Source organism: the organism of the source record quoted next, unplaced genomic scaffold, assembly GCF_019419815.1.
Source record: "Pyrus x bretschneideri cultivar Hongxiangsu unplaced genomic scaffold, Pyrus_bretschneideri_v1 Contig48, whole genome shotgun sequence".
In the NCBI taxonomy this organism is placed as follows: domain Eukaryota; kingdom Viridiplantae; phylum Streptophyta; class Magnoliopsida; order Rosales; family Rosaceae; genus Pyrus; species Pyrus x bretschneideri.
The window spans coordinates 2,183,018-2,204,580 of NW_025999785.1; the positions used below are offsets into that span (position 1 = coordinate 2,183,018).

Sequence of the window (21,563 nt, forward strand, 5' to 3'; positions counted from 1 at the left end):
TTTGTTTAAAGTAAAGATGATTTCGCTTCTTATCGACTAGGATGATTCTATCGCAACTACATGATTATTCAATTGAAGGGCTCAACGAGTTGAGAGCATTTTAACAATTTTGAATCCTCTTCGAACCTTAGTATTTGGAACTTAAGGATCAGGTGAATCAGAGTATTTGGTTTGTATATAGAAAAATTGGAACTTTTTGTTTGTATAAAGTGGGTTAGCAGCATAAATCATTGAAAACTATCAGATATAATTTAAGTAGTTCGGATTATTTGAGCTCCGGACAGTAAGATCATAATACAATTAAAAACTATTGACATTACTTATTTCCAAAGTTAAGAAACAAAAGGGTGGTAACTATATTTTGCTCAAATGTTCTAATTTTTTGCACAAATCACATTCTACTTCACTAGCCTTCATGCACACGCTCACGCGCGTGTAGAAGGTATTTTTTAAATCATGGTGTGCTACACGCGACTTACATATTTTAAATGTATTTATATATATAAATTGACAAAAAGAAAGTCAAATATTTGAAGTGAATGAATCATTTTAGATCATGTTAGAAGTAACATCTCATAAACCAATTAAAACAGCTAAATTCACATAATAAAATCGATCTATATATAATTTACATTAAGAATAGAGAAAATAATATTTAATAAACAATTGATTGAATCACATTATTGCTAATCATTGTGAGGCCAAACTCATCTCCTCCTTTTTAGTGTAGATAATATCTTTTGTTTAAAAAAAAAAAAACAATCATTTGACAATTAATTTAATCACATTTCGCGTGCGAAAAACCTTTTTTATAACCGGCATTACACGCTTCTTAGGATGTTTTGAATGTGTTTAAAAATAGAGAAAATAATATTTAATAAACAATTGATCAGTCACATTATTGCTAACTCATTGTGAGATTAAGCCCACCCCATTCCCTTAGTGTAGATAATATCGTTTGTTACAAAAAAAAAAAAAATCTATTATTTGACAACTTATTTAATTACATTATTATCCGCGTGTGAAAGATTTTTTTTATGACTGGCATTACACGCCTCTTAAGATGTTTTGAACGTGTTTAAAAATGGAAAAATTGAATCACATTATTGATAGCCTATTGTGAGGTACTAATTATAAAAATAAAAAAATAGCACCAAATTAATTATTAAAAAAATACTCTTAAAATGACGAAAATGTCTCTGCCTTATTTGATGCATTATTTTGGGATGCCTTATTTTTTTGTCTTGAGGGCATTTTTGTTCAAATTTCTTTGTTGAAGCTTGGTGACACCAACTTGACTTACACATTTTAAATGTAAGAAGTAGCCTCTTATAAACCAATTAAAGCAGCTGAATTCACATAATAAAATTAGTCTCTATAGAATTTACATTAAGAATAGAGAAAATAATGTTTAATAAACAATTGATTGAATTACATTATTGCTAGCCATTGTGAGGCCAAGCTCACACTTTCCCCCTTACTGTAGATAATATTGTTTGTTAAAAAAAAAAAATCATTTGATAATTAATTTAATTACATTATTATCCGCATGCGAAAGACCTTTTTTTTAACCAGCATTACACGCTTCTTACAGTGTTTTGAACGTGTTTAAAAATAGAGAAAATAATTTAATAAATAACTAATCGAATCACATTATTGCTAGCCTATTATGAGGCTAAACACATCCCCTCCCCTTAGTGTAGATAATATAGTAAAAAACAATCATTTGACAACTTATTCAATCACATTATTATCCGTGTGTTAAAGACATTTTTTATATCATGTGGGCACCATCAACTTTGTCATTTGTTTATTATTTTCTCTCTTCCCTTTCATTTTTTTATTCTTTACACATGAGACAAAAACATTGGTGTCACCCACTTTGACAAAAATAATTGGACCAAAATATTCCTCAGCCAAAATAGTATGCTACTTTTATGTCTCTCGATCTTTTGCTCCCGAAGTTGATTGGATAAACGGAACTCTTGTTCGGATAAAACAGACCCCAGTGTTGCTCCACTGCATCGCCGGGCTTCATGTTCTCATTAAACATGGAAAAAATGTACATCTCGATGGAGCTTCCTGGCCGCCTTGGAGTTCCCCTGGACGACAACACATGCTTTATTAAATTCGAGTTGTATGTTTGCGCATTGCCGGGTGCTGTCACGTTTCCATTCCAATCGGAGGGACAACCGGTCTCAGACACCGCCACCTGGACACGAGGCGCCGCTGCTTTATCCAGTGATGCGTATAGTCCATCCACCATGGCATCAAACAGGTTGTAGTTAACTTAGACCACCATCGGTCACGACAGCACTGTTAGAAGTGAACAATGCATAAGGTAGGGGGATGTCTTTTGAGTTTCCACTGTAGGGAAAATAAGTACACACATTGGCTAGTAATGGCACTGTTAGGTAACGCGCGATAGGCGCCATGTAAGCCATAGCGGCTTCAGAAAAGTTTGCGGTCGAAGGAGGCTAAGATTCACCCAAAACTGATGTTGCAATTGAACTTGAGACCTTGAGGTGATCAAGACACCCAGACCTCGATGCCTTTTGCAAGGTTTGCATTGCTGGGAGGACATATTGGGCAAGCTCTCCTGGGATGACCTGCCAACGGCAATGCATCAAAATTGAACTTGGCGCGAATAAGGCTTCATGTTTATTGTAACCCAGTTCTCAGCAGTGGAGTTGGAGCTTGCAAGTTGTTGAAAATCCTCATTCTTCACATTGACAAGGAGATTGATGCCAGAATTGCAAAGGGCCTCAAGGGCTTCTTGGTTCGGATTGTAGAGTCTCATTCGTTCATTATTATTCAATTTGTACATGTCAATTACTTATCTTGGTGGTGGCAAGTCGTTGGCCACCATTCCATAGCATACTCCGATTGGAGAACCACCTGCAGAATTAGGTCCAAGTGCTAGCGAAAGTGCGATGGAGAAGACGAGAGAAAGCAATTGAAAGGTACTGGCCATTGCAAAGATTTGATGAGACACAACACTAAACTTGTTTTATAGTCTTACAAACCATGATTCAATCGGGAAAGAAAACATGGGTCCTACTAATTCACAAAGGAAACCAAACTCAAACGGTTTTAATTGGTGCAAAAGAAAAGCTAACTAACAAGAACAGGAAAATTCCTACAAGCATGGTCGGTCCTATACAGGTCAATCCTAATCGAAAAGCAAACGACAATGTCATTGATGGGAGCAATGTACGAAACTAGCTAAATGTATTCAACAATTACACCCCTAATATTGAGTACTATGCGATTGAGGAACCGAGAAAGAAAACCGCTCCAGGGCATGTTTACAAGCAAAGAACCAAGTACGCTGCAAAACCCGAAAAAGAAACCTAGTCCCAAGCTCAGGTAGAACCACTTGTCTTTCAGTAGACGATATTCTCCTACGTCTTGCTCGACAGTTGGTCGTACCATCCTACTTTCACTGCAATTTTTGTCGAGTGGAGGTCCGCAAAGTGCATTGGCTTTAAAGCTACATTCATCAAGGCTCTGAAGATGAGTGCTTTTCAGAATTTCTCCGGTCCAGTTGTTGTAGGACAGGTTTAAGATACTCAGAAATGTCAAACTCCTTGTGCTTTAAGGAATTTCACCGTGAAGTTGGTTCCTTGATAAATCCACAGCCCGTAACCATTTTATGTTACCAATCTTTGAAGGGATTCTCCCGGTCAAAAGAGCTTTCGGTAATTCAATGATTGCAAGCCGGTGAGGCTGGTTAGTTCCTCCGGGATCTCTCCAGATATAATGTTGTCTGAAAGGTCATCCTATAACGGTATCCCGCTTGTGTCCCTTTAGTCACCAACACCACAAATTCCAAATAAATGTCGAAGTACTTCAGCAATTTGTAAGCATCTGGCGAGGTCATGGCACTCGAATTGTGGAAGCATCTTGATATTGTTCCAGAGAGGTGGTTATATGCAAGGTTAAATACTTGGAGACGTCTCAGGAAACAGAATCGAACCCATGAGATATTTTTCTTTTGCTATTGAACAAGCCATATATATAGGTGTCGAACCTTAAACTTTATACTTACAAGTGGAGGTACTACTACCACACCGGACTACTAGCGGCAATGTATTCTCATGTATAATACTCAGCTCGTAACATTCATTTCTAGTGCAATAATCTTATCTCCTTGTAAGTTTCGATTTCGTATGCTTAAATTGTTGCGCAAATACAGATAGAATCTACAGCGGCACAGCCAGAAATTCATATTAAAAGTCCCTCTTAGACCGTGGAAAAAAAAGAGAGGATGTTCTAACTACAACAAAAACTTCACACTCACTTTACAAAACTAGAACTAGCTTCCTAATACATTTGACTATCCATCAAAAATAATTATTTTTAATTTTACATTTATATTTAACCCTTGATCTCAAGAAGTATGTTCAATATGTTCAGTATGTTCTGCAGCTTGATCTTCTGCTGCACCACTAGGTGAACCAGGAACAAATGGAACAAAACCCCGTCCCCCGAAAACCGGTCTCATGAACTTGTCATCAAACTTTCTCCAAAAGTAGTGAACAGTTGAAGTTGGATATGTTATTAACAACCTAAAGCTGCTTGGTTTTCTGGCTGGCTCACTGTTGCCTCCCTCACTTGCCTCACCGGTTTCCAGGAAATGTAGCCTCAAGTCTTCTAGGCTAGGCATATCAGTTGCATCTGAAATGTTTGCTTTTGCATGTGGATGCATCAGAGCTGAGATTAATGGCTTTGTGATGGAGCCAAATACCTGTTTGGATAAGAGGAAAAAGGATTCTAAAGACCGATTTTCATATATGTGACAAATTCGATGACCAAGTACAAAAATGGCGATTTTCTTTCGTGCTTCATAGCACCAAGTGAAAACAGTAGTAATGTACTAGTCCGGGGACTCAAGCTACCAACCCGAGATGATATGAAAAGTGAGTTCGCACTTAGTGCTCCTTACTGCAATGAGTCCTACAACTATACATCAATGGATAATATGCATTGCCTTTTCAGTGGCCCAGATTCACTCGTGAAATTCAGCAATGCACGATATTCATTGAAGTATTCTAGAATTTTCATATTGTGCAATATAAGTTATAGAGACGCAAGCATACCACTGTGCTGAAGAGAACAACAATTATGGTACTGGTGATCATCAAAGAACTATCTTGCGTTGATGTCGTTTCGGTATTGTCTGCAAACTGCATTATCAGATTGTGCTACTTAGTACTTCTGCAGAACCGAAAAATATTGATCTGTTAGGTTTCGAAACAGCACAACTTACTTGGTTGTATGACAACGCAATAGTGACGGCACCCCTCATTAGGCCTGCCCACCACATTGTAAACTGGTCTTTGAACTCGATTTTCGTACCATCTCTTTTCTTAAAACAGTTTTTGATGTTCGCAATCGGGAAGACAAATGCTGCCCTTCCGACTAATACTAGACCAAACAGGATTGAACTGACACCAACTGAAGTCCCCGGACTGAACGAAAGAGTACGTTACAAGTCAGGCAGAACATGTTTCAACATTATAACATCAGAGTAGGGAAAATATACAATTTCTTCGAATATTATGAAGTATTTAATGAAGATAATATTAAGATGACTTAGATTAGTGAGATGATTACCTTGCCTTGCTGGCTTTCCATTTGTCAATGTCCAAGGCATCCATGCCAACATAAAGGAATATAAAGGTTTCTGCAATGAATGACAATGTTGCAAATGCATGCCTGAAAGAAACCATCAAACAATACGGATTAAAGATTCATATCTCGCATTTCCTTTCAGGCTCGTACGAATAGTAACTCAACCAGCGGATAATCTGTTCTTACTTGGTTGTTACCCTCGAGCTTTCTGTAACATTGTGCCATGTATAATGTGACATAACTATGCCGCAGAAAAACACTGTCAAAATTCCACTTAGATCCAGAAGCTGCAAAAGAAAGTAAATTTAGATATAGTTTGCTCTTATCTCGTTAAATTCCACTCTGAAATCAGTTCATTTGATCCATTGTGATAAATGTCTTTGTGGCAGATACTAAGCAAAGTTCATAAAATTATAGATTACCGCTAAATATATAGATGATCGATTACCATAAATGCATTAACAAGATAGACTGATTACAAGATATCGAGAAGAACTAGAGAAGTACTTTGGTATTAAAAGTCAAAATCAGTTCTTAGTTCTCTGAGGTTCACACCCAGGTAGTGTAAAAACCAGTACTAATTATGGGATTTTTGTTTAAGGTACCTCAGCCAACATGTATGACAAATAAGCCATAAGAATCATCAGCGCAACTTCACGATCTGTAGAATGCCTGTTCGAAAGAAAATCATAATGTCAGGGAACGCAACTCATAAGTATGGAACATACTAGAACAAGCATAGGGTTACACAGATGAGGAAATGCAGTACCAAAGGCTAAAATTTGAAGTGTCTGCTCATACCTTCCAAAGTAAAGCGTTTTTATGATATAAGCGCTAATCAGACCGGCCTGAAACATTTTGATAAATCATGTTAGAACATAGATCAAGCTCTCTGATACAGTCCAAACAAAGTGATTCCTCACTATTTAAGCAAGAATTTACAACTTACTGCTAGACCAAGAAGAGTACTGGTGAAGAAGAGGTAAAGAAAATTCCCCAACAAGGTCAACGCTGTAAGCGCACTGACGTTGCTGACATCTAGCGATTGTACTGCATTGAAAAGCACAATGGAGGTGGCATCATTCACTACTCCTTCCCCAAACACGATACTGTAAAGAAACGGTGTCTCATCTTGATTTAGAACCTTTGCACATGAGAATAAGATTACAAGATTAGACATGAGTTGAAGAACGTTGTATTCGGATTGAGATTATAGATTACCTGCAATGTACAAACTGAATCAGTTGCTGAGAATATGGCACCAATCGCTGCACATAGAGGAACCGGTAAGCACAAATGATAACTATATAATATAACCATGAAAACATATCATTTGTATCGAAACCATGATTCGTAAATGGATTTGTACTTACCTAGGAAGTCCTTAATGGTCAGAGTTGAGAAACCAAATCTATTGAAAAGTAAATCGGCACCTACAAAATGTTTCCAAAAAGAGCAGCAGTTAGAAGATAAATTAATTATAATTCCATCACAGAAGCAGTTTCCGCACTCCTGTTTATGTCTGGCCTCTGAGAAGGAGAAAAGTTGTGTGCGGAAATCATTACCCTTCCATTAAATTTCAAAAGATTTCAGGTCTTACCTAGTGATATGATGCAGAAAGAAATTACTGTACCGACGATTCCAAACAACAAAATTGTGGTGAAATTCTTGAAAAACTGCTTTTTCTTGACCTGGAAACTGAACAAGATCAAACCTTCAGAGATCAGAAACAATTCTTCATCATAACTTGAAGATCCCATGTGACAAAATTTAAGATTTGCATCCTAAATTCAAGCACACAGGTGATATTTCGAGATCCAAATTCGAACATCATGAAAGAAATTTCAAACCAAGCATTGAAATCGAAGCTGAAATTTCATAGAATTGAAAGTTGATTCATACCCGGCATTGAAAATGATTGGAGGAAGTAGATACAGAAAGAACAAGTCCTCGCTAAAGATCAAAATCCTTGAGCTTTCGAACCCTGTCACCAGCAACACCACCACTCCGGCAACCAAACCCTGAAACCCAACAACACAAAACACTGAAATTTTGCATAATTTTCGTGTTCTTGGCCAGAAAATCTCGACACAAAAACTATATGACACAAACAAAAGTGTACAACATTTTACACACCAAGAGAAGGGCAGTGATCGATTCATTGGCCCAGCGGTTCTCTTCGAGCAAATGACCGATAATTATACAAACGCAGAGGAGCGTGAAGAACACAGTGAGTGCAACGACAGTGCTGGTGTTGAGAAATGATTCTTGAAGTGGCAACTGAGACTGTATGGTTTCAAGAACTGCCATTTTTTTTTGGGTTTTTGTGTATATGAATTTGGCATTCACCTGGTCGGATTCGAGTTCGATCCGAATCGGAGACGAGAGGACAAAGCAGAGACAAACTGGAGTTTCTGGACCACGAAAAAGAACTGAAGTTTCTTGAAGTGATGAGGCTTCTGTGTTGGTTTTGTGTATGGTTGTCTTTGAATAGGACGGGTTTGGTTTGGACCATAAAAATGGAGGGAAGAATGGTAGTTGATGGCCATCCCCACAAAAGTGAATTCCGATGAGATCCAATTCATTAGTTTTCGCATATTTAATTCTATTTACTTTGCACGTTTAATTTTAGTAAATTAAGAAGTAATTTACGCACGTTTAATTTTATTCTAATAAGTGTTAAACATATGTTGTTTTTCTTTTTCCAACTTTTAGATTCGATTAAATCAAAAATCATGTGCTGAATAAAAAACTATGTGCGGAAATTACTGCTGATTGCACTTATACAAGTAACGCTAACACAAGATTTAGTGAATCTTACAGTAGGGCTTCAAACATATCAATGACAGTGATAGCATTGTCCGGCCACACACTTTTCACTGCCGTATGGTATGTGTGTGGGACTTTGTTCTCACATTTTCACATATACAAGGCGGACGTGCCGTATCATATGTGTGATGATCCAGTGTCCTCCCAGCTTTTCCACAGGCAGACGTGGCAAAAGTTTCCAATCAAAACATGCGTCGATTTGCAGGTGACGATCCGAGGGGTCCCACTTTGATCAGATCTTAATCTGACTTCCCTCCTCGAATACTCCTCTCGAGGGAGAGTGACCAACGATGATGATGCATCCTGCATGATCAGGTGACTGATCTCAAACTCCAACTCCACTCAAACTTCAACTCCAACGAGAAACTTTTAGTTGTAACAGGAATACGAATAGTACATTACGTGTTTTTATGTAAGTGGTAAAAAAATTTAATTTTTAGGTTAATAATTTTTTAACACGCATAACCCACTATTTATATAAGAACACGTGATATACCACCTCCTATGACGGTCACATTAAAAAATCTCTCAAACACTGAGTAATTAATCAATCAAATAACACCCTTTAAAATCAAGTTTTAATTATCCAAGATAGTCAAGGTCTTTCTTTGGCTCTATTTGGGGGAAATTTTTTTGTCAAGGTCTTTCTTTGGCTCTATTTGGGGGGGAAATTTTTTTGTGTGTTAGCATACGGGCGAGGATATACGTGTAATAAATAATTGATTAAAAATTAAAAAAGAAACTTTTTAACTAATTATATTATTATATTTAGTGTATCTGATCGTATTCTCAACAAACTATAAAGTTCTCTTATTTAAGAACATCACGGGTAATTTACAGTTCCAACTTTTGTAACTTTTGCACATGCACATGATATTTTGTATTGTTTTTAAATATTGTTTTTATTGATGGTTCTTTCTTTACGGGTTTTGACTTCATCTCCTCAAATCTTTTTCTTATACTTTTTTTAGTATTGAAAAATAACGAAGGAGGAAGAGGCAAAGGTTTTTTTTTTAGTATAGTTGTCTTCACCTCTACATAAGAAAGTAGATTTCTCGTAATCAACTATTGTTGAGAATTCTCGTACGTAACTACTGTCGAAGAGCTCATGTCGTATAATCTTTCTCCATTTAATACTATATCAAAGTTATAAAATATCAAAAAATGATCAGTATCTTATAATAGTAGTCTTTTGTAGGCCAATTGTTATTAGTTGCAAACTTACAAGCAAGCATATTGGGTCAAATTCTCAAATATAAATTTAGTTATAACATCGATCGAGCTAGACGACCACTATTAGAAAATGTATAGTTAAATCGACAAAGTCTCATATCACTTGCCATCACATCAGTTGATTGAACTTAGATAGAAGATGTTGAGCTTCTTCACCTAACTAATCGGTTTTGGTTTATAGATTGCTAGTCTCGGTTGCCTGCATGTATGATTGTATCTCCTTATTATACACATTAAAACAATAAATAATTTCGCAAATGAATAATCAAGGTTCTAAAAGACGCTAGGCGCTAATTAGGTGGTAGCCTGAAGTCTAGTGCCTAAGCAGCTATGCGGACCTAAGTAATTTTATTATTTCTTATAAAAATAAATACTTGCTCATACTTAAAAATTACATAACTTCATTGAGATACATAAACTGGAATATAGAATGACATATAGATTATAAAGTATTAGAACATAATGAAAACATGAAAAACAAACATATAATATGTGTTCATCTAAGTATTCAACAAGTCTTTTTGACCTAAAAAAAAAATTCAACAAGTCTCCTACAATTTATTAAAAAAGTGAAATGCAAAATGAAAGTTATTTATTTTCAGTCAAAGTGAGAGTCGCGACCTAGGCGGGTGCTTAAGCAGGTCTATGCGTCATTTCTTAATTTCCAAACACTTAGGGATTAATCGAGCTAAAGCTAGCCATCTAGCACTTACACAAGGTCTAGGTGGCGTTAGACAGAAATTGTCACATCCCGGCCCGGGGTGAATTACTTCCCAGGCCCGCTCCACTACCGTAACACGATATTGTCCGCTTTGGGCTTACCATTCCCTCACGGTTTTGTTTTTGGGAACTCACGAGCAACTACCCAGTGGGTCACCCATCATGGGATTGCTCTAGCCCCCTTCTCGCTTAACTTCGAAGTTCCTACGGAACCCGAAGCCAGTGAGCTCCCAAAAGGCCTCATGCTAGGTAGATATGGGAATATACATATAAGGATCACTCTCCTGGGCGATGTGGGATGTTACAGAAATATAATGTGAATAATTGAGGAAACGATAGTCATTCGATTTTAGTTTTTTTAGTTTTTATTTTTTGTACTTTAAATTTGATGGAGAATGGTAGGAGAGGTGAAAAGACAATATAGAAGAATAAGTAAACACAATATCTTTAAAAAACAACTTAAAACAATTTTTAGTTTTCGTTCATCGATTTTATTTTTTTATGCATATAATTTTGAGAATTTTAACGAAAAGCTTCTTATACTGTTCATTTTAACAAAAAACAATATTTTTACACCAAAAAGTTAATCCTGGTACTAGTAATCTTATTATCTCAAAAGTCAAATCATATTAATTAAGTCAAAATCCAATTATCGTTAAAAATTAAAAATTTTAAACCTTTTTCATTAATTTTCTTTATAATTTTCCATCATTCTTCACCTACTCCGCTCATTTCCAATTTAATGATAGTTGATTAAGACTTAACTTTCAACTTGCATGCGTAATTACTTGAACTGATCTCCTGCCGCTGATTGACCATCACGAGACTAATGACTATATATCAACCAAGGAATATCAAATATGCCAGTTCAATAATCTTATCATGTCTAGCCAAATCATATTAATTAAGCCAAAATCCAATTATATATTTGTTTTGTTTTCTTATATCAATAATTTGTGGAGATGTTGAGACGAGATTATATTCAATGGGCGCTGCCGGATTTGCAAGCTGCTGATGTCAACATATTTAATGTCGGATGCATATTGGGACCTAGATGGCTCCAGGACCATTCAAAGTTTGAGAAATATCCGTGTAAAGGTCCTTTGATATCCTCCAAATTAAAAATTTTCATAAAATATACGCGTAAAGGTCCTTTGAATCCGATATGTTTTCAGTCATTTGATTGTGAAATCTCATAAAAACTGGGGGTACTGATAGTTTTAATGACGTTTGTTTAACAAAACTCGGATTAATACACAGATAAGCACCAGTAATGATCAGCTAACGAGTTGAAGCCGAAAGAATTGTACACCACTCAAACTGTCAACATAATTTCGACAAGGAATGGCCTTGTAAAATCTCAACAATGATGCGAGGAACCTCGACTGTAACTTTGATACAAGCTATTCTGCTTTCACACCGTCTCCAGATGACTCTAGAATTCGTCTACATTTCAAAAATTTTGAGCTGCAAATCTGCAACGCGCCTTTCAAATCCGACATCCAAAACATACTACAAAACAGTCATCGATATAGCAGCAGAGCGAAGCTTCACGCCATCATCATTCCACTTAGACTCCGGGGCAGTAGCTCCAGCGATATATGTCTATAACGGAAAATGGGGAGAAGTGTTAACTTGATGAAGATATAGAAACCTTTGCAGGAACGGTTCGTTGAGATTATAGTGTTCAAGTTCAAAGGTAGGGTTTTGAATGTTTCGAAACTATGTGTTGACAAACCTTTCCACCGTTAACAGCAGCTACAAGTGCTGCATGCTGTTGTTGTATACCAAACTCGTAGAAATAATAAGTCCTGAAACATGTGGAATAACATATATCAAGATACATATTGCAAATACTATTTGCAAAAACATCCGAAAAATAACCTATGTTCTCATATGTTCTTCCACCAGCTATATTTTACAAATAGAGATGAGTTTTGAAGCCTTCCGAGTAGTGTATTTACAGACAAGAATTCATGATATTGAGTTAAATGTACGGAATGAAGGAATGGCAATAGCATAATAGGCGCGACTTCTTTCTTGAGAGAAATCAAACTTACCTAAAACCTTCTTCTTCCTTTATCTTTATAGCTCGGGCAGAGTATACAGTAGATCCAACTGCAATTGCAGAATGATTAGGATTAAGGATCAATACAAGACAAAGCTGAAGGAGGGGAAGCTGACAAGAGGTCTGCACACATTCCAATATTAGAATTTAGAACAAGGAGAATGTAAATCTCGATCAGCCCTTATGTAAAATCTCGATCAAACTCTTATGTAAAACTAAAGTTTTAAATCTAATTTTTTGGTTTACCAAATAAGAGGCCGAGAAGGCACAGATCGTGCTACAGTACATATACCTGGAATGAAGATTTTTGCAGCCTCCTTCAAGGAACCTAAATCCGTTATGTCTTTGGCCTGTCCAAGTTAGCATATATTATTGTAAATAGCATTTTATCAAGCAATTGAGAAAGAGCACGTAAATAAATCACCTAATGTGGATTCATGACAATGTAATGGAAGATGTTATGCTCCTAAAACCTGATCGGCCATGAATAAGACGGTGAAATTACTCTAAGATATGTAAATATATTGCAAGGTTTATATCTTAAGAAGCCAATATGTCTGAAGGGTCAGACTAGTAACGAAAGGTGAGCATTACGAAAGAACATTTCTCATAAGTAGGCGTAGTTTGCAAAACGTTGAATTCATGCCACCCATGATACATGGGATGAAAAGGAAGTCAGAGAGAAGGCTAAAAACTATCAACAAATCCATTTAGATGGCAGAAATCCAGTCAAACATAAATCTAAGAGGAAAAAACTTGCTATAGCACATCTAATATAAATGCAGAAGTTCCAGCCTGCCAAACTTTCCATCATTCTCCCCGCGCACAAAGAACACCAGAAAATATAACAATAAGCCTACGCAAAAAGCAAAAACGACCCCTATGTCTACCAAACTTTCCATTCGGCCAGCCACCCCCTATGTCTACCAAACTTTCCATTTGGCCAGCCACCACCTCAACCAACGTAGTGGCCATAAACCAAAAAATTAACTAGAGAGAGCGAGAGAGAATAAGAAAAGGCCACAATATCCACAACCTAAAGCAGTACTGTTGTAAATTCACGAGTGTGCACAGCACACACATGCGTTAGCAATGAAACGAAGTAAATCAGTTCAGGACAAATTCTATAAAGAAAAATCAATGACTGTCATTGCAAACCTCTAAAAAGGTGATCTTGAGTGAATTCGATGGGCGAATAACAACACTCACAACCTCATATCTGCATCAACAAATAACAAGGAGAAAAACAAATGAAAACGAATACGAATCACTGAAAAACATAACGTTCTACATTGTTAGCTTTGCTTCATGTAGAAAGAAAATTATCTTTAAAGGTCTTGGACCACACCGAGACCAATAAGTTATCATAACAAAAACTTTGAGGTGCAGCGAACTTGTAAAAATGGCATACCCATCAGCAGATGCAAAACGCGCTGCAAAGGTCTTGGGCTTTACCTTGTCTCCATAAAGGGACAACCCAGAATTGTAATCCTAGATTTTAAACATAATAACGCAGTCAGTTAGCAATGAAAATTTCGAGATTACGTATTCTGAATCCTAATATTACTGGTATAAAATTTAACTTGAAGAAACAAAAAAAAAAAAAAAAAAAAACTCCAAAGTATCTCATATCTGAAGTTTCTGAAGAAGCAAAAATACCAAGTAACACAATCAACCCAAAAGGCAGTGGATTTGCATTGCCCGAAAAGGCAGTAACTTTACCAAATTGTAGTATGTTCTGGTACAAAATTCACAACTTGAAGAAACAAAAAATGAATTCTGAAGTTTCCGATATCAGAAGCAAAAATACCAAGTAATACAATCAACTCGAAAGCGAATTACCCAAAAAAGGCAGTAACTTTACCAGTTATAAACTCTATGTATATCCAGAGAACGAACTTCCCCTACAGACTACCATTATCTCTCCTCCAAAATTAAGCCTAAAAAGTGGATGCAAAAACATATGCTGCAAATTGGAACCACTCACAGAGTACCGAAAAACATATTGAATTTATCTAAAATGTATGGGGGACCTAAGAATTTAGAAAGTACTTCAAAGTTGTTGAATGCAATCTTACCTCCGGCTCCTGAACGTCCTGAAACTGAGGAGGGACCCTAATGGCAAACCCATCTCCGAAGAACTGGAACCAATTTTTCGTGTTGGCGATGCCAGAAAGAGCCGGCCTTGGAGGCGGCGGAGGAGATTCCGGTGAAGAATGGGCAACTGGGTGTTGCTGAGGGGTCAGAGAAATGAGGAAGAGGGAGGTTGTCTTGAGGATCAAGTTTCTTTTGGAGGAGGTAGGAGTGGTGGTGGTGGTAGTGGTGGTGGGGAGAGAGATTGTGGGTTTTGGGGTGGTGGGATTAGGGTTTTTGGGAGGATTTGGTGGGTGGGGAGAGAGGGAGAGAAGAAGAATGGCCATGAGAGAATGAGGATGGCATTCATGGCTGTTGAAAAATTTGGAGGGAGATAATGTGGGACAGGATTTGGGGGTTTTGTATGTCAGGATTGGGAAAGTTGGTTTTAGGGATTTGAAATTTTGGTTAAATGGAAAGGGTAGTTTAGTCATTTGGACTAAATTGTGCACAAAGATGGAGATTTTTGCAACTAAATTGGTCACTTTGAAATAATTGGATATTTTGACTCTTAACAAAAAAATTGTCATAACTAAAGTTTAATCTAAAAAGTTAAAAAGTAAAGTAACAATTATTTGCCCACTCAGTTTGGAATTCACGATTTAGAATTTCACATTTAGATATTCAGTGATATTGCATGTTCTTAAGTTATGCATTTTATCCAGTATATAGACATATCTTTATACAATATTTAATATAATGATGCGATATAATTGATTTACCCAATAAATTAATCCGTATATTCGATCTGGAATCCACCATTTAGAATTCTAGGTCAAGTAGATTCTATTTCTAACAAAGAAAATCTGAGTAGAGGAGATTTGAGTCCCATAAAGCTACAATTTGGGTTCATTTTGTGTAAATTCCATTTTTGCCCTTGTTATCAAGACTCAAGCACGTAACCAAACAAGTGATGTGTTCACCTCAAGAAGCCACTTTTGAAAACCAACAGAGAGCCTACATGTTATCCATATTCAAGTTCAGCCAACCAATCCCAACACACAAAAACATTTAGAAAATCAAACCCTCCTCTCCCTCCTCTTATGGTTCACCATTCCTAAAACTCTTGTTCTCTCTCTCTCTCTCTCTCTCTCTCTCTCTCTCTCTCTCTCTCTCTCCCCAATGGAAACCATTCTTTCTTCTCCCTCACTCTCTCCTCTCTTCAACCCAAAACCTTCTTCTTTGAAGACCCTTTTGCCCCCATCCCTCCAACCCAATTCCAAACCTCTCCTCATCACTTCAAGCCTCAAAAATCACTCAATCCAATCACCAAAAACATCTCCACCAACACCCACAAATTGGGTTTCTTTTGCTCAGCAAGGACTAGCTGCTCTTGCACTTTCATTGGCACTAAACTTCTGCCCAATATTGCCTGATGGTAATGCACTAGCATCTGAGTTTGATGTGCTCAATGAAGGACCCCCCAAAGAGTCCTACGTTGTTGATGATGCCGGCGTACTTAGCCGCGTGATGAAAGCGGATATAAAGAATTTGATGCAGGAATTGGAGTACAAAAAGAACTTCCGGATCAATTTCATCACTGTTAGAAAGCTCACTGTAAGTTTCCTTCTGTTTTCTAAGTGTTCGCTAATGTATGTTTGTTTTAAGTTTTGTAGATATTGACCTTTTCTGGGATCCTTTTGAGTTTTTAACTCCGTCTACGTTGTCTTTCAAGTGGCTCAGATTCACTTGTCAAATCCCTATTGTTTTTTAGCGCATATCCAACCGTTAAATTCAAAAATATATGTCATACATTAACGGACTCTAGAATTTTTTATGGCTTGGTTGCAGAGCAAAGCTGATGCTTTTGAGTATGCTGACCAAGTTTTGGAAAAATGGTACCCTTCTGTTGAAGAGGGCAACAATAAGGGCATTGTTGTGCTTGTCACCAGCCAAAAAGAAGGTGCGGTCACAGGTGGTCCTGCATTTGTTCAAGCTGTTGGAGAAAGTATCCTTGATGCAACTGTATCCGAAAACCTTCCCGGTAACTATATGCCTTCACTTTTCTTACTTCAAGCAACGATTTTTTACAATGCTAATATTTCGTGTCAAGTCTTAGTTTCTGAGCATGATTCAGATTATATATAATACGTAACTGGGAGTTGAACTAGTTTTGTTCGATTGAAATGTCGGGTGGCGGAAAGTAGAGAAATGTAATATGAGTACTGAGCACAACACAGGGGAAGTAGGATCTAGTTAGAAATCTTTGTAGGTTGGAAACCCGTATAATCATAGAAGACTGTTGAAGTGAATAATTCCTGCAAATTAAAGGGCACCAAGTGCACGGCGAGCCCTTGCAAAATGTTTGGTGAAGGACTACATGGTCGATAGTTCCATACATGATACGCCATAGTTTTAGTTTGTAAGGATTTTGCAGCTAAGTTGATGAGATTATTGGATGTGTTGATTGCAGTGTTGGCAACAGAAGAAAAGTACAATGAAGCCATTTTCAGCAGTGCCAAACGGCTAGTTGCTGCGATTAACGGACTTCCAGATCCTGGCGGACCCAAAGTTAATGAAAACAAACGCGAATCCAACTTCAAAACCAAGGAGGAGACAGACGAGAAACGCGGGCAGTTCTCTCTTGTAGTTGGAGGATTGCTGGTGATTGCCTTTGTTGTTCCTATGGCACAGTACTATGCTTATGTCTCAAGGAAGTAGAAGTAAGAGTGGAACTTGTTCATCAGTTAGATTCGTCTTTCATTATTTCTCATAAATTTCGAAAACATGCATAACATGCAGTTGTACAAATCGATCGAATTCAAATGGTTGATGAGAGACTTGAAATCAGAGAGGAACATGGTTCTTGTTGACATTTGTAAAAATATACAATCGAATTGAGTGATTATACCCGAATGCTTTCATTTTCGGCCACAACCTGTCCGCTTGCGTATGATGCAACGGTGTATACCCGCTTATACAGATGAATTTTTATGTGAGAAATATGCATCCGGTGCCACACTTTGAAATGGTATTTCTGTATAAATTTGTGAGAACTTAAGGTTTACTGTTACATTTAAGAGTTGGCCTTACGAATATCGGACAAATGTTAAAATATGTAAATAAAACATGTTGGGGCTTCAGAACTTGAGCTTCAGAAGGAAAGGCATTTTATCCGAGAAGGGCGGATCAGAGTACTTCCCGGTGAGTATCTTGGACGAGACATACTGATTCGCAGCTTCGGTGTAATGAATTCCATCCCAACTAATGTAATCAGAACTATCTGTGCATCCCTTGGCCGTGACATTTGTTCCGTTCAACGTCTTTGTTTGTCCACAGGTAATGTGACTGTCGTAGTTCAAAGGGGGACCTCCGTACCCGCAGCAAGCCATAATAGGTTGCTCAAATCCTGCAGATACAATCCATAAAATCAGATATGAGATGATTAAAACAGAAAGGACTACGTACATACGTAATACCCGATATAATTCGCAATGAAGAATCACAAGGCACTCAGATGTACTAACCATTTTTTGAATAATTTGAAATGAGCTCAGATTTGATCGAAAAGATATCAACATATATGACACTTGCATTTGAGTACTGGTCTTGCAACTTTTTGGTGAGAGCATGAAGCTGCAGGTTAAAGAGTTTAGCAGCTTGGTTGTGGTCGCTCACGCATCCTTGTTCGTCAAGCTTCGAGGGATCAGTTCCAAACTTGGCAACATTCTGCGTCAAGCATCCGAGAGGACCTGTGTTGTGTATCCAAAAGTTCCTACCTCCTTGGTCATATAATCTCTGAAACGAAAACAAAGAATGTCAGGTGGATGTTCTTCTTACTTAAATTCAAAATTATTGACCATCCTTGTTGTGTTTAATGTACTGACCTTTACTCCAGTTTCGAATTCTGTAAAAATCGTTGGAATAGACGCGAGAATCTCATCCAATGATTTCGAATAAAATGCACCAGCGAGATCATTCTGGCCTATATCGAACATGTAGAGCCCTTTCGCGAAAAAATCTTCCGTAGGCAGATACTTGGGAAAGCTCTTACCTTCAGCTAGCAATTCAAGAACCTTGGCTTTGAATCTAAAAAACTGGGAGACCTGGACCCCGAAAGAAAAAGGGCTGATCGATGTTGCAGTTGCAGGAAGTATAGTTGACCCCGCCGCGGCAAAGTTGCAACCATTTTTGAAACTCGGCAGGCCAACTGAATCCAAGTAGGCATTGAGAAACGGAAGCTCCATTGCATCCACTGCAAAAACATTACACAACAAAGAGCAGTCACGAGAAGGCGCGAATAAAGAGCAGTCAGTAAACAATTTTTGAAAGAAATTAGAACTAGCATAAACTTTAGATCAAAGTCGAACTCATAACATGAATTAAAAGCAGCAGAACAAAGCTTAGAGGGAAAAAAAATGGAAAATTACTAAGAAAATCGACGATCAGGCGGCCATCGGAGTATCTCCCATATGGGGTTTTGAAATAAGATTGTCCATAAGGAGAAATAATGGTCTCAATGCCTGCGGAAACAAGGTTGCCAGTGTCGGAATTCGAATCACCAAAGTTGAAAACGGCAGGGTGGTTGAAGTGGATGGATTTGGAAAGAGGCAAGAAGATGGAAATCAATGTGAGAATTTGGATAATGCAGATTTTGGTAGCCATGGAAAATGCAACAGGAAGTTCTCTCACTTATTAGGCTGTTGCTTTCACCTAAATGCAAACAAACCAACAGAAAAATATATATACTTTATGAAGCCTTTGATGATAAGTTTTTGTTTGGTGAGCAGTGGGGCTCAAGTGTTAGTTGTTGGTTTGCTTTCACATGTGGAAAGCTAAAGGCCCAAGACAAAAGCGATATTTAATCCATGGGAAGGGAGGGTTCAAATTGAGAGGTACAGAGCGGACATACTGTCTTGACTAACCAGTTTAATCTTATATCTCGGACAATATCCATATACATTTACATGTGTAATGTATAAAAATGTGAACGTGGATTAAACCGAAAAATTGCAGGGTAAAGTAAAAACATTGCCAAAGGTGCGTTGTGAGAAATTTACTGAGAAAATCTATGAGGAGACGGCCATCACAAAACCTTCCGGAGGGAGTTTTGAAGAAAGACAGTCCATAAGGTGGTGGAAGCTTGAAATCAAAGCCGGCAGCAAGCACGCCGGTGCCAGAGTTTGAATCGCCGAAGTTGAAAGCGGCCGGGTAGTGAAACTCGGTTGAGTTTGAAGGTGGAAAAATGGAAAGTAAGGTGAAAATTTGGAGGGTGAAAATTTTGGTAGCCATGGATGAAGAGGCTTAATGTTCACGGATGTGTTATGTACCAACCACCAAAATATAAAATCATGCATCATGTCATGTGACGTATGGAGCCAAGTTTATGAGCATGGTGAAAGCTTGAAAAGTTTGCTTTGACTTATGGAGAGGATGAATGAAGGCAAAAGGCCAAGTGTACAACACTACAAACTACAAACCCCAATGAACAAAGTTATATTTTATGTAAGCAATGTAGCATCATTCTCCTAAGAGAAATGCTAAGAAACTCTTCCAAAATAGACTCTATGTCACTTCACAGTTTTAACGTTAATTCATGTGCTAATATTATAAAACATTGTGCCAAAAACATGAGGTGTTAGAGAGTCTACACAGAGTCATATTTTTGAGAGAGTTTTAGCAATTCTCTTCTTGTAAATATTAAAAGTAGTGACTTTCACGCTTCTCGTTTAATTACTTAAATTTTAAAAAGAACATATATACACTTAATATGAAAGTGATTTTCACACACTTTTATTTTCTTACACATGAATGTCCAAATTAAAGATATTGTTCTACATAGCTAATATATAGGGTAATGATATCTACACACTTATTTTTACCTCTCGCATACCTCTCTCAATCTTTGCCGTTAGATTGAATGAATGAATTAATTAATTAAAGAAGATCAATGACAACAAATTAACAAAGGTGTGTGTGAGGTAAAAATTGATGTGATATATATATAGGATGTACTTACTAGTGCATGCACGAGATACACAGTCGTTTATCAACATGCGGAAGTAGTGCATGTGACTATGTGACTAATAAGGTCAGAAACTTACTTAGAAAATCTACGATCAGACGGCCATCGCAAGGCCTCCCCGATGACGACGGAGGTTTGAAGTAGGTCTGTCCATAAGGCAGTGGAAGATTGAAACCGAGCCCGGCACCGAGCTCGCCGGTGTCGGAATTTGAATCCCCAAAGTTAAAAACCGCCGGATAGCTGAACTTTATCGAATTCGCAACCGGTAAGACAATCATCAGGAAGGCAAAAACTTGGAGAATAATGGAGTTCTTGGCAGCCATGGATGTTGGAATTTGAAAAGCTTAATGTTCAAAGAGAGAGCAGCTGCAATGTGATTGAAGCGTTAAGCATGTGAGACAAGAAGTAATATTTATAGGGTTGTTTTGGGTAACGGAGCCAAAGTTTTCTTTTCCTATTTTTAGTTGGAAAGCCAAGGTTTCCTTCGAGTTTCGGAAAGACCTTCAATGTTGCCAAAAAAGCAAAGTATAAAACTACGGTTTTGCCCTTCACGTATTATCTGCAAATGAATGTACCAAAACACCCAACGAACACAGCTATATTTCGCTAAGAATAATGTAAGGGAAACCAAAATTTTAAACTGAATTGTGTAAACTAAATGATGTAGTTGTTAATGATTTGATTATTAATTAAAAGTTGGTGACACATTATTTAATTTGCAAATTTGATTTAAAAATTTGATCTCTCTGATATTATTTTTTGGTTAATTAGTCACCCATAATAAGATCCTTTAACCCTGACATGAAAATAATAGATTTTAGATCAATTCCTTAACAAATGGGTCGCTATCATGTCACATTTTAACAAGTCGGGTCGTTATCGGGTATCCCGTTAAAAACCCAATAAGATATCGTTTACCAAATCCAAACATTAGATGTGACAATTTTTTGGATGACCTATTAACTCGACACAAAACGA

At 37.3% G+C, this 21,563-nt stretch overlaps 4 protein-coding genes and 1 pseudogene across 5 annotated transcripts; 1 reads left to right on the forward strand and 4 right to left on the reverse strand.

Annotated features, from left to right (window-relative positions):
- Nucleotides 1–1,912: 1,912 nt before the first annotated feature.
- LOC103962945 lies at nucleotides 1,913–2,974 on the reverse strand (annotated as a pseudogene).
- Nucleotides 2,975–4,199: 1,225 nt separating this feature from the next.
- Nucleotides 4,200–8,142, reverse strand: LOC103962905 (sodium/hydrogen exchanger 1). Its single transcript, XM_018651314.2, has 13 exons — nucleotides 7,774–8,142; nucleotides 7,540–7,658; nucleotides 7,238–7,335; nucleotides 7,011–7,070; nucleotides 6,859–6,905; nucleotides 6,587–6,781; nucleotides 6,439–6,485; nucleotides 6,243–6,309; nucleotides 5,824–5,924; nucleotides 5,620–5,721; nucleotides 5,273–5,474; nucleotides 5,103–5,189; nucleotides 4,200–4,750 (listed from the first exon to the last, which is right to left on the reverse strand). The coding sequence occupies exons 1-13, from the start codon at nucleotides 7,945–7,947 to the stop codon at nucleotides 4,394–4,396; spliced, it is 1,656 nt and encodes a 551-aa protein (XP_018506830.2). The 5' UTR covers nucleotides 7,948–8,142; the 3' UTR covers nucleotides 4,200–4,393.
- A 3,473-nt stretch (nucleotides 8,143–11,615) lies between these two features.
- On the reverse strand, nucleotides 11,616–14,961 carry LOC103962906. The gene is made up of 7 exons (XM_009375688.3): nucleotides 14,566–14,961; nucleotides 13,899–13,978; nucleotides 13,646–13,706; nucleotides 12,780–12,837; nucleotides 12,480–12,537; nucleotides 12,158–12,230; nucleotides 11,616–12,024 (listed from the first exon to the last, which is right to left on the reverse strand). Exons 1-7 carry the CDS (start codon nucleotides 14,905–14,907, stop codon nucleotides 11,932–11,934), a joined length of 765 nt encoding a protein of 254 aa, XP_009373963.2. The 5' UTR covers nucleotides 14,908–14,961; the 3' UTR covers nucleotides 11,616–11,931.
- A 748-nt stretch (nucleotides 14,962–15,709) lies between these two features.
- On the forward strand, nucleotides 15,710–17,468 carry LOC103962907 (UPF0603 protein At1g54780, chloroplastic-like). The gene is made up of 3 exons (XM_009375689.3): nucleotides 15,710–16,177; nucleotides 16,412–16,604; nucleotides 17,034–17,468. Exons 1-3 carry the CDS (start codon nucleotides 15,743–15,745, stop codon nucleotides 17,279–17,281), a joined length of 876 nt encoding a protein of 291 aa, XP_009373964.2. The 5' UTR covers nucleotides 15,710–15,742; the 3' UTR covers nucleotides 17,282–17,468.
- A 114-nt stretch (nucleotides 17,469–17,582) lies between these two features.
- LOC103962909 (GDSL esterase/lipase At1g54790) lies at nucleotides 17,583–20,943 on the reverse strand. 2 transcript variants are annotated; one of them, XM_048568290.1, is made up of 4 exons: nucleotides 20,665–20,943; nucleotides 18,448–18,815; nucleotides 18,088–18,358; nucleotides 17,583–17,969 (listed from the first exon to the last, which is right to left on the reverse strand). In XM_048568290.1, exons 1-4 carry the CDS (start codon nucleotides 20,906–20,908, stop codon nucleotides 17,701–17,703), a joined length of 1,152 nt encoding a protein of 383 aa, XP_048424247.1. In that variant the 5' UTR covers nucleotides 20,909–20,943; the 3' UTR covers nucleotides 17,583–17,700. The 2 variants fall into 2 exon arrangements, with proteins under 2 accessions (XP_048424247.1, XP_009373965.2); XM_009375690.3 differs by lacking the exon at nucleotides 20,665–20,943 and adding an exon at nucleotides 18,991–19,285.
- Between the last annotated feature and the right edge of the window lie 620 nt (nucleotides 20,944–21,563).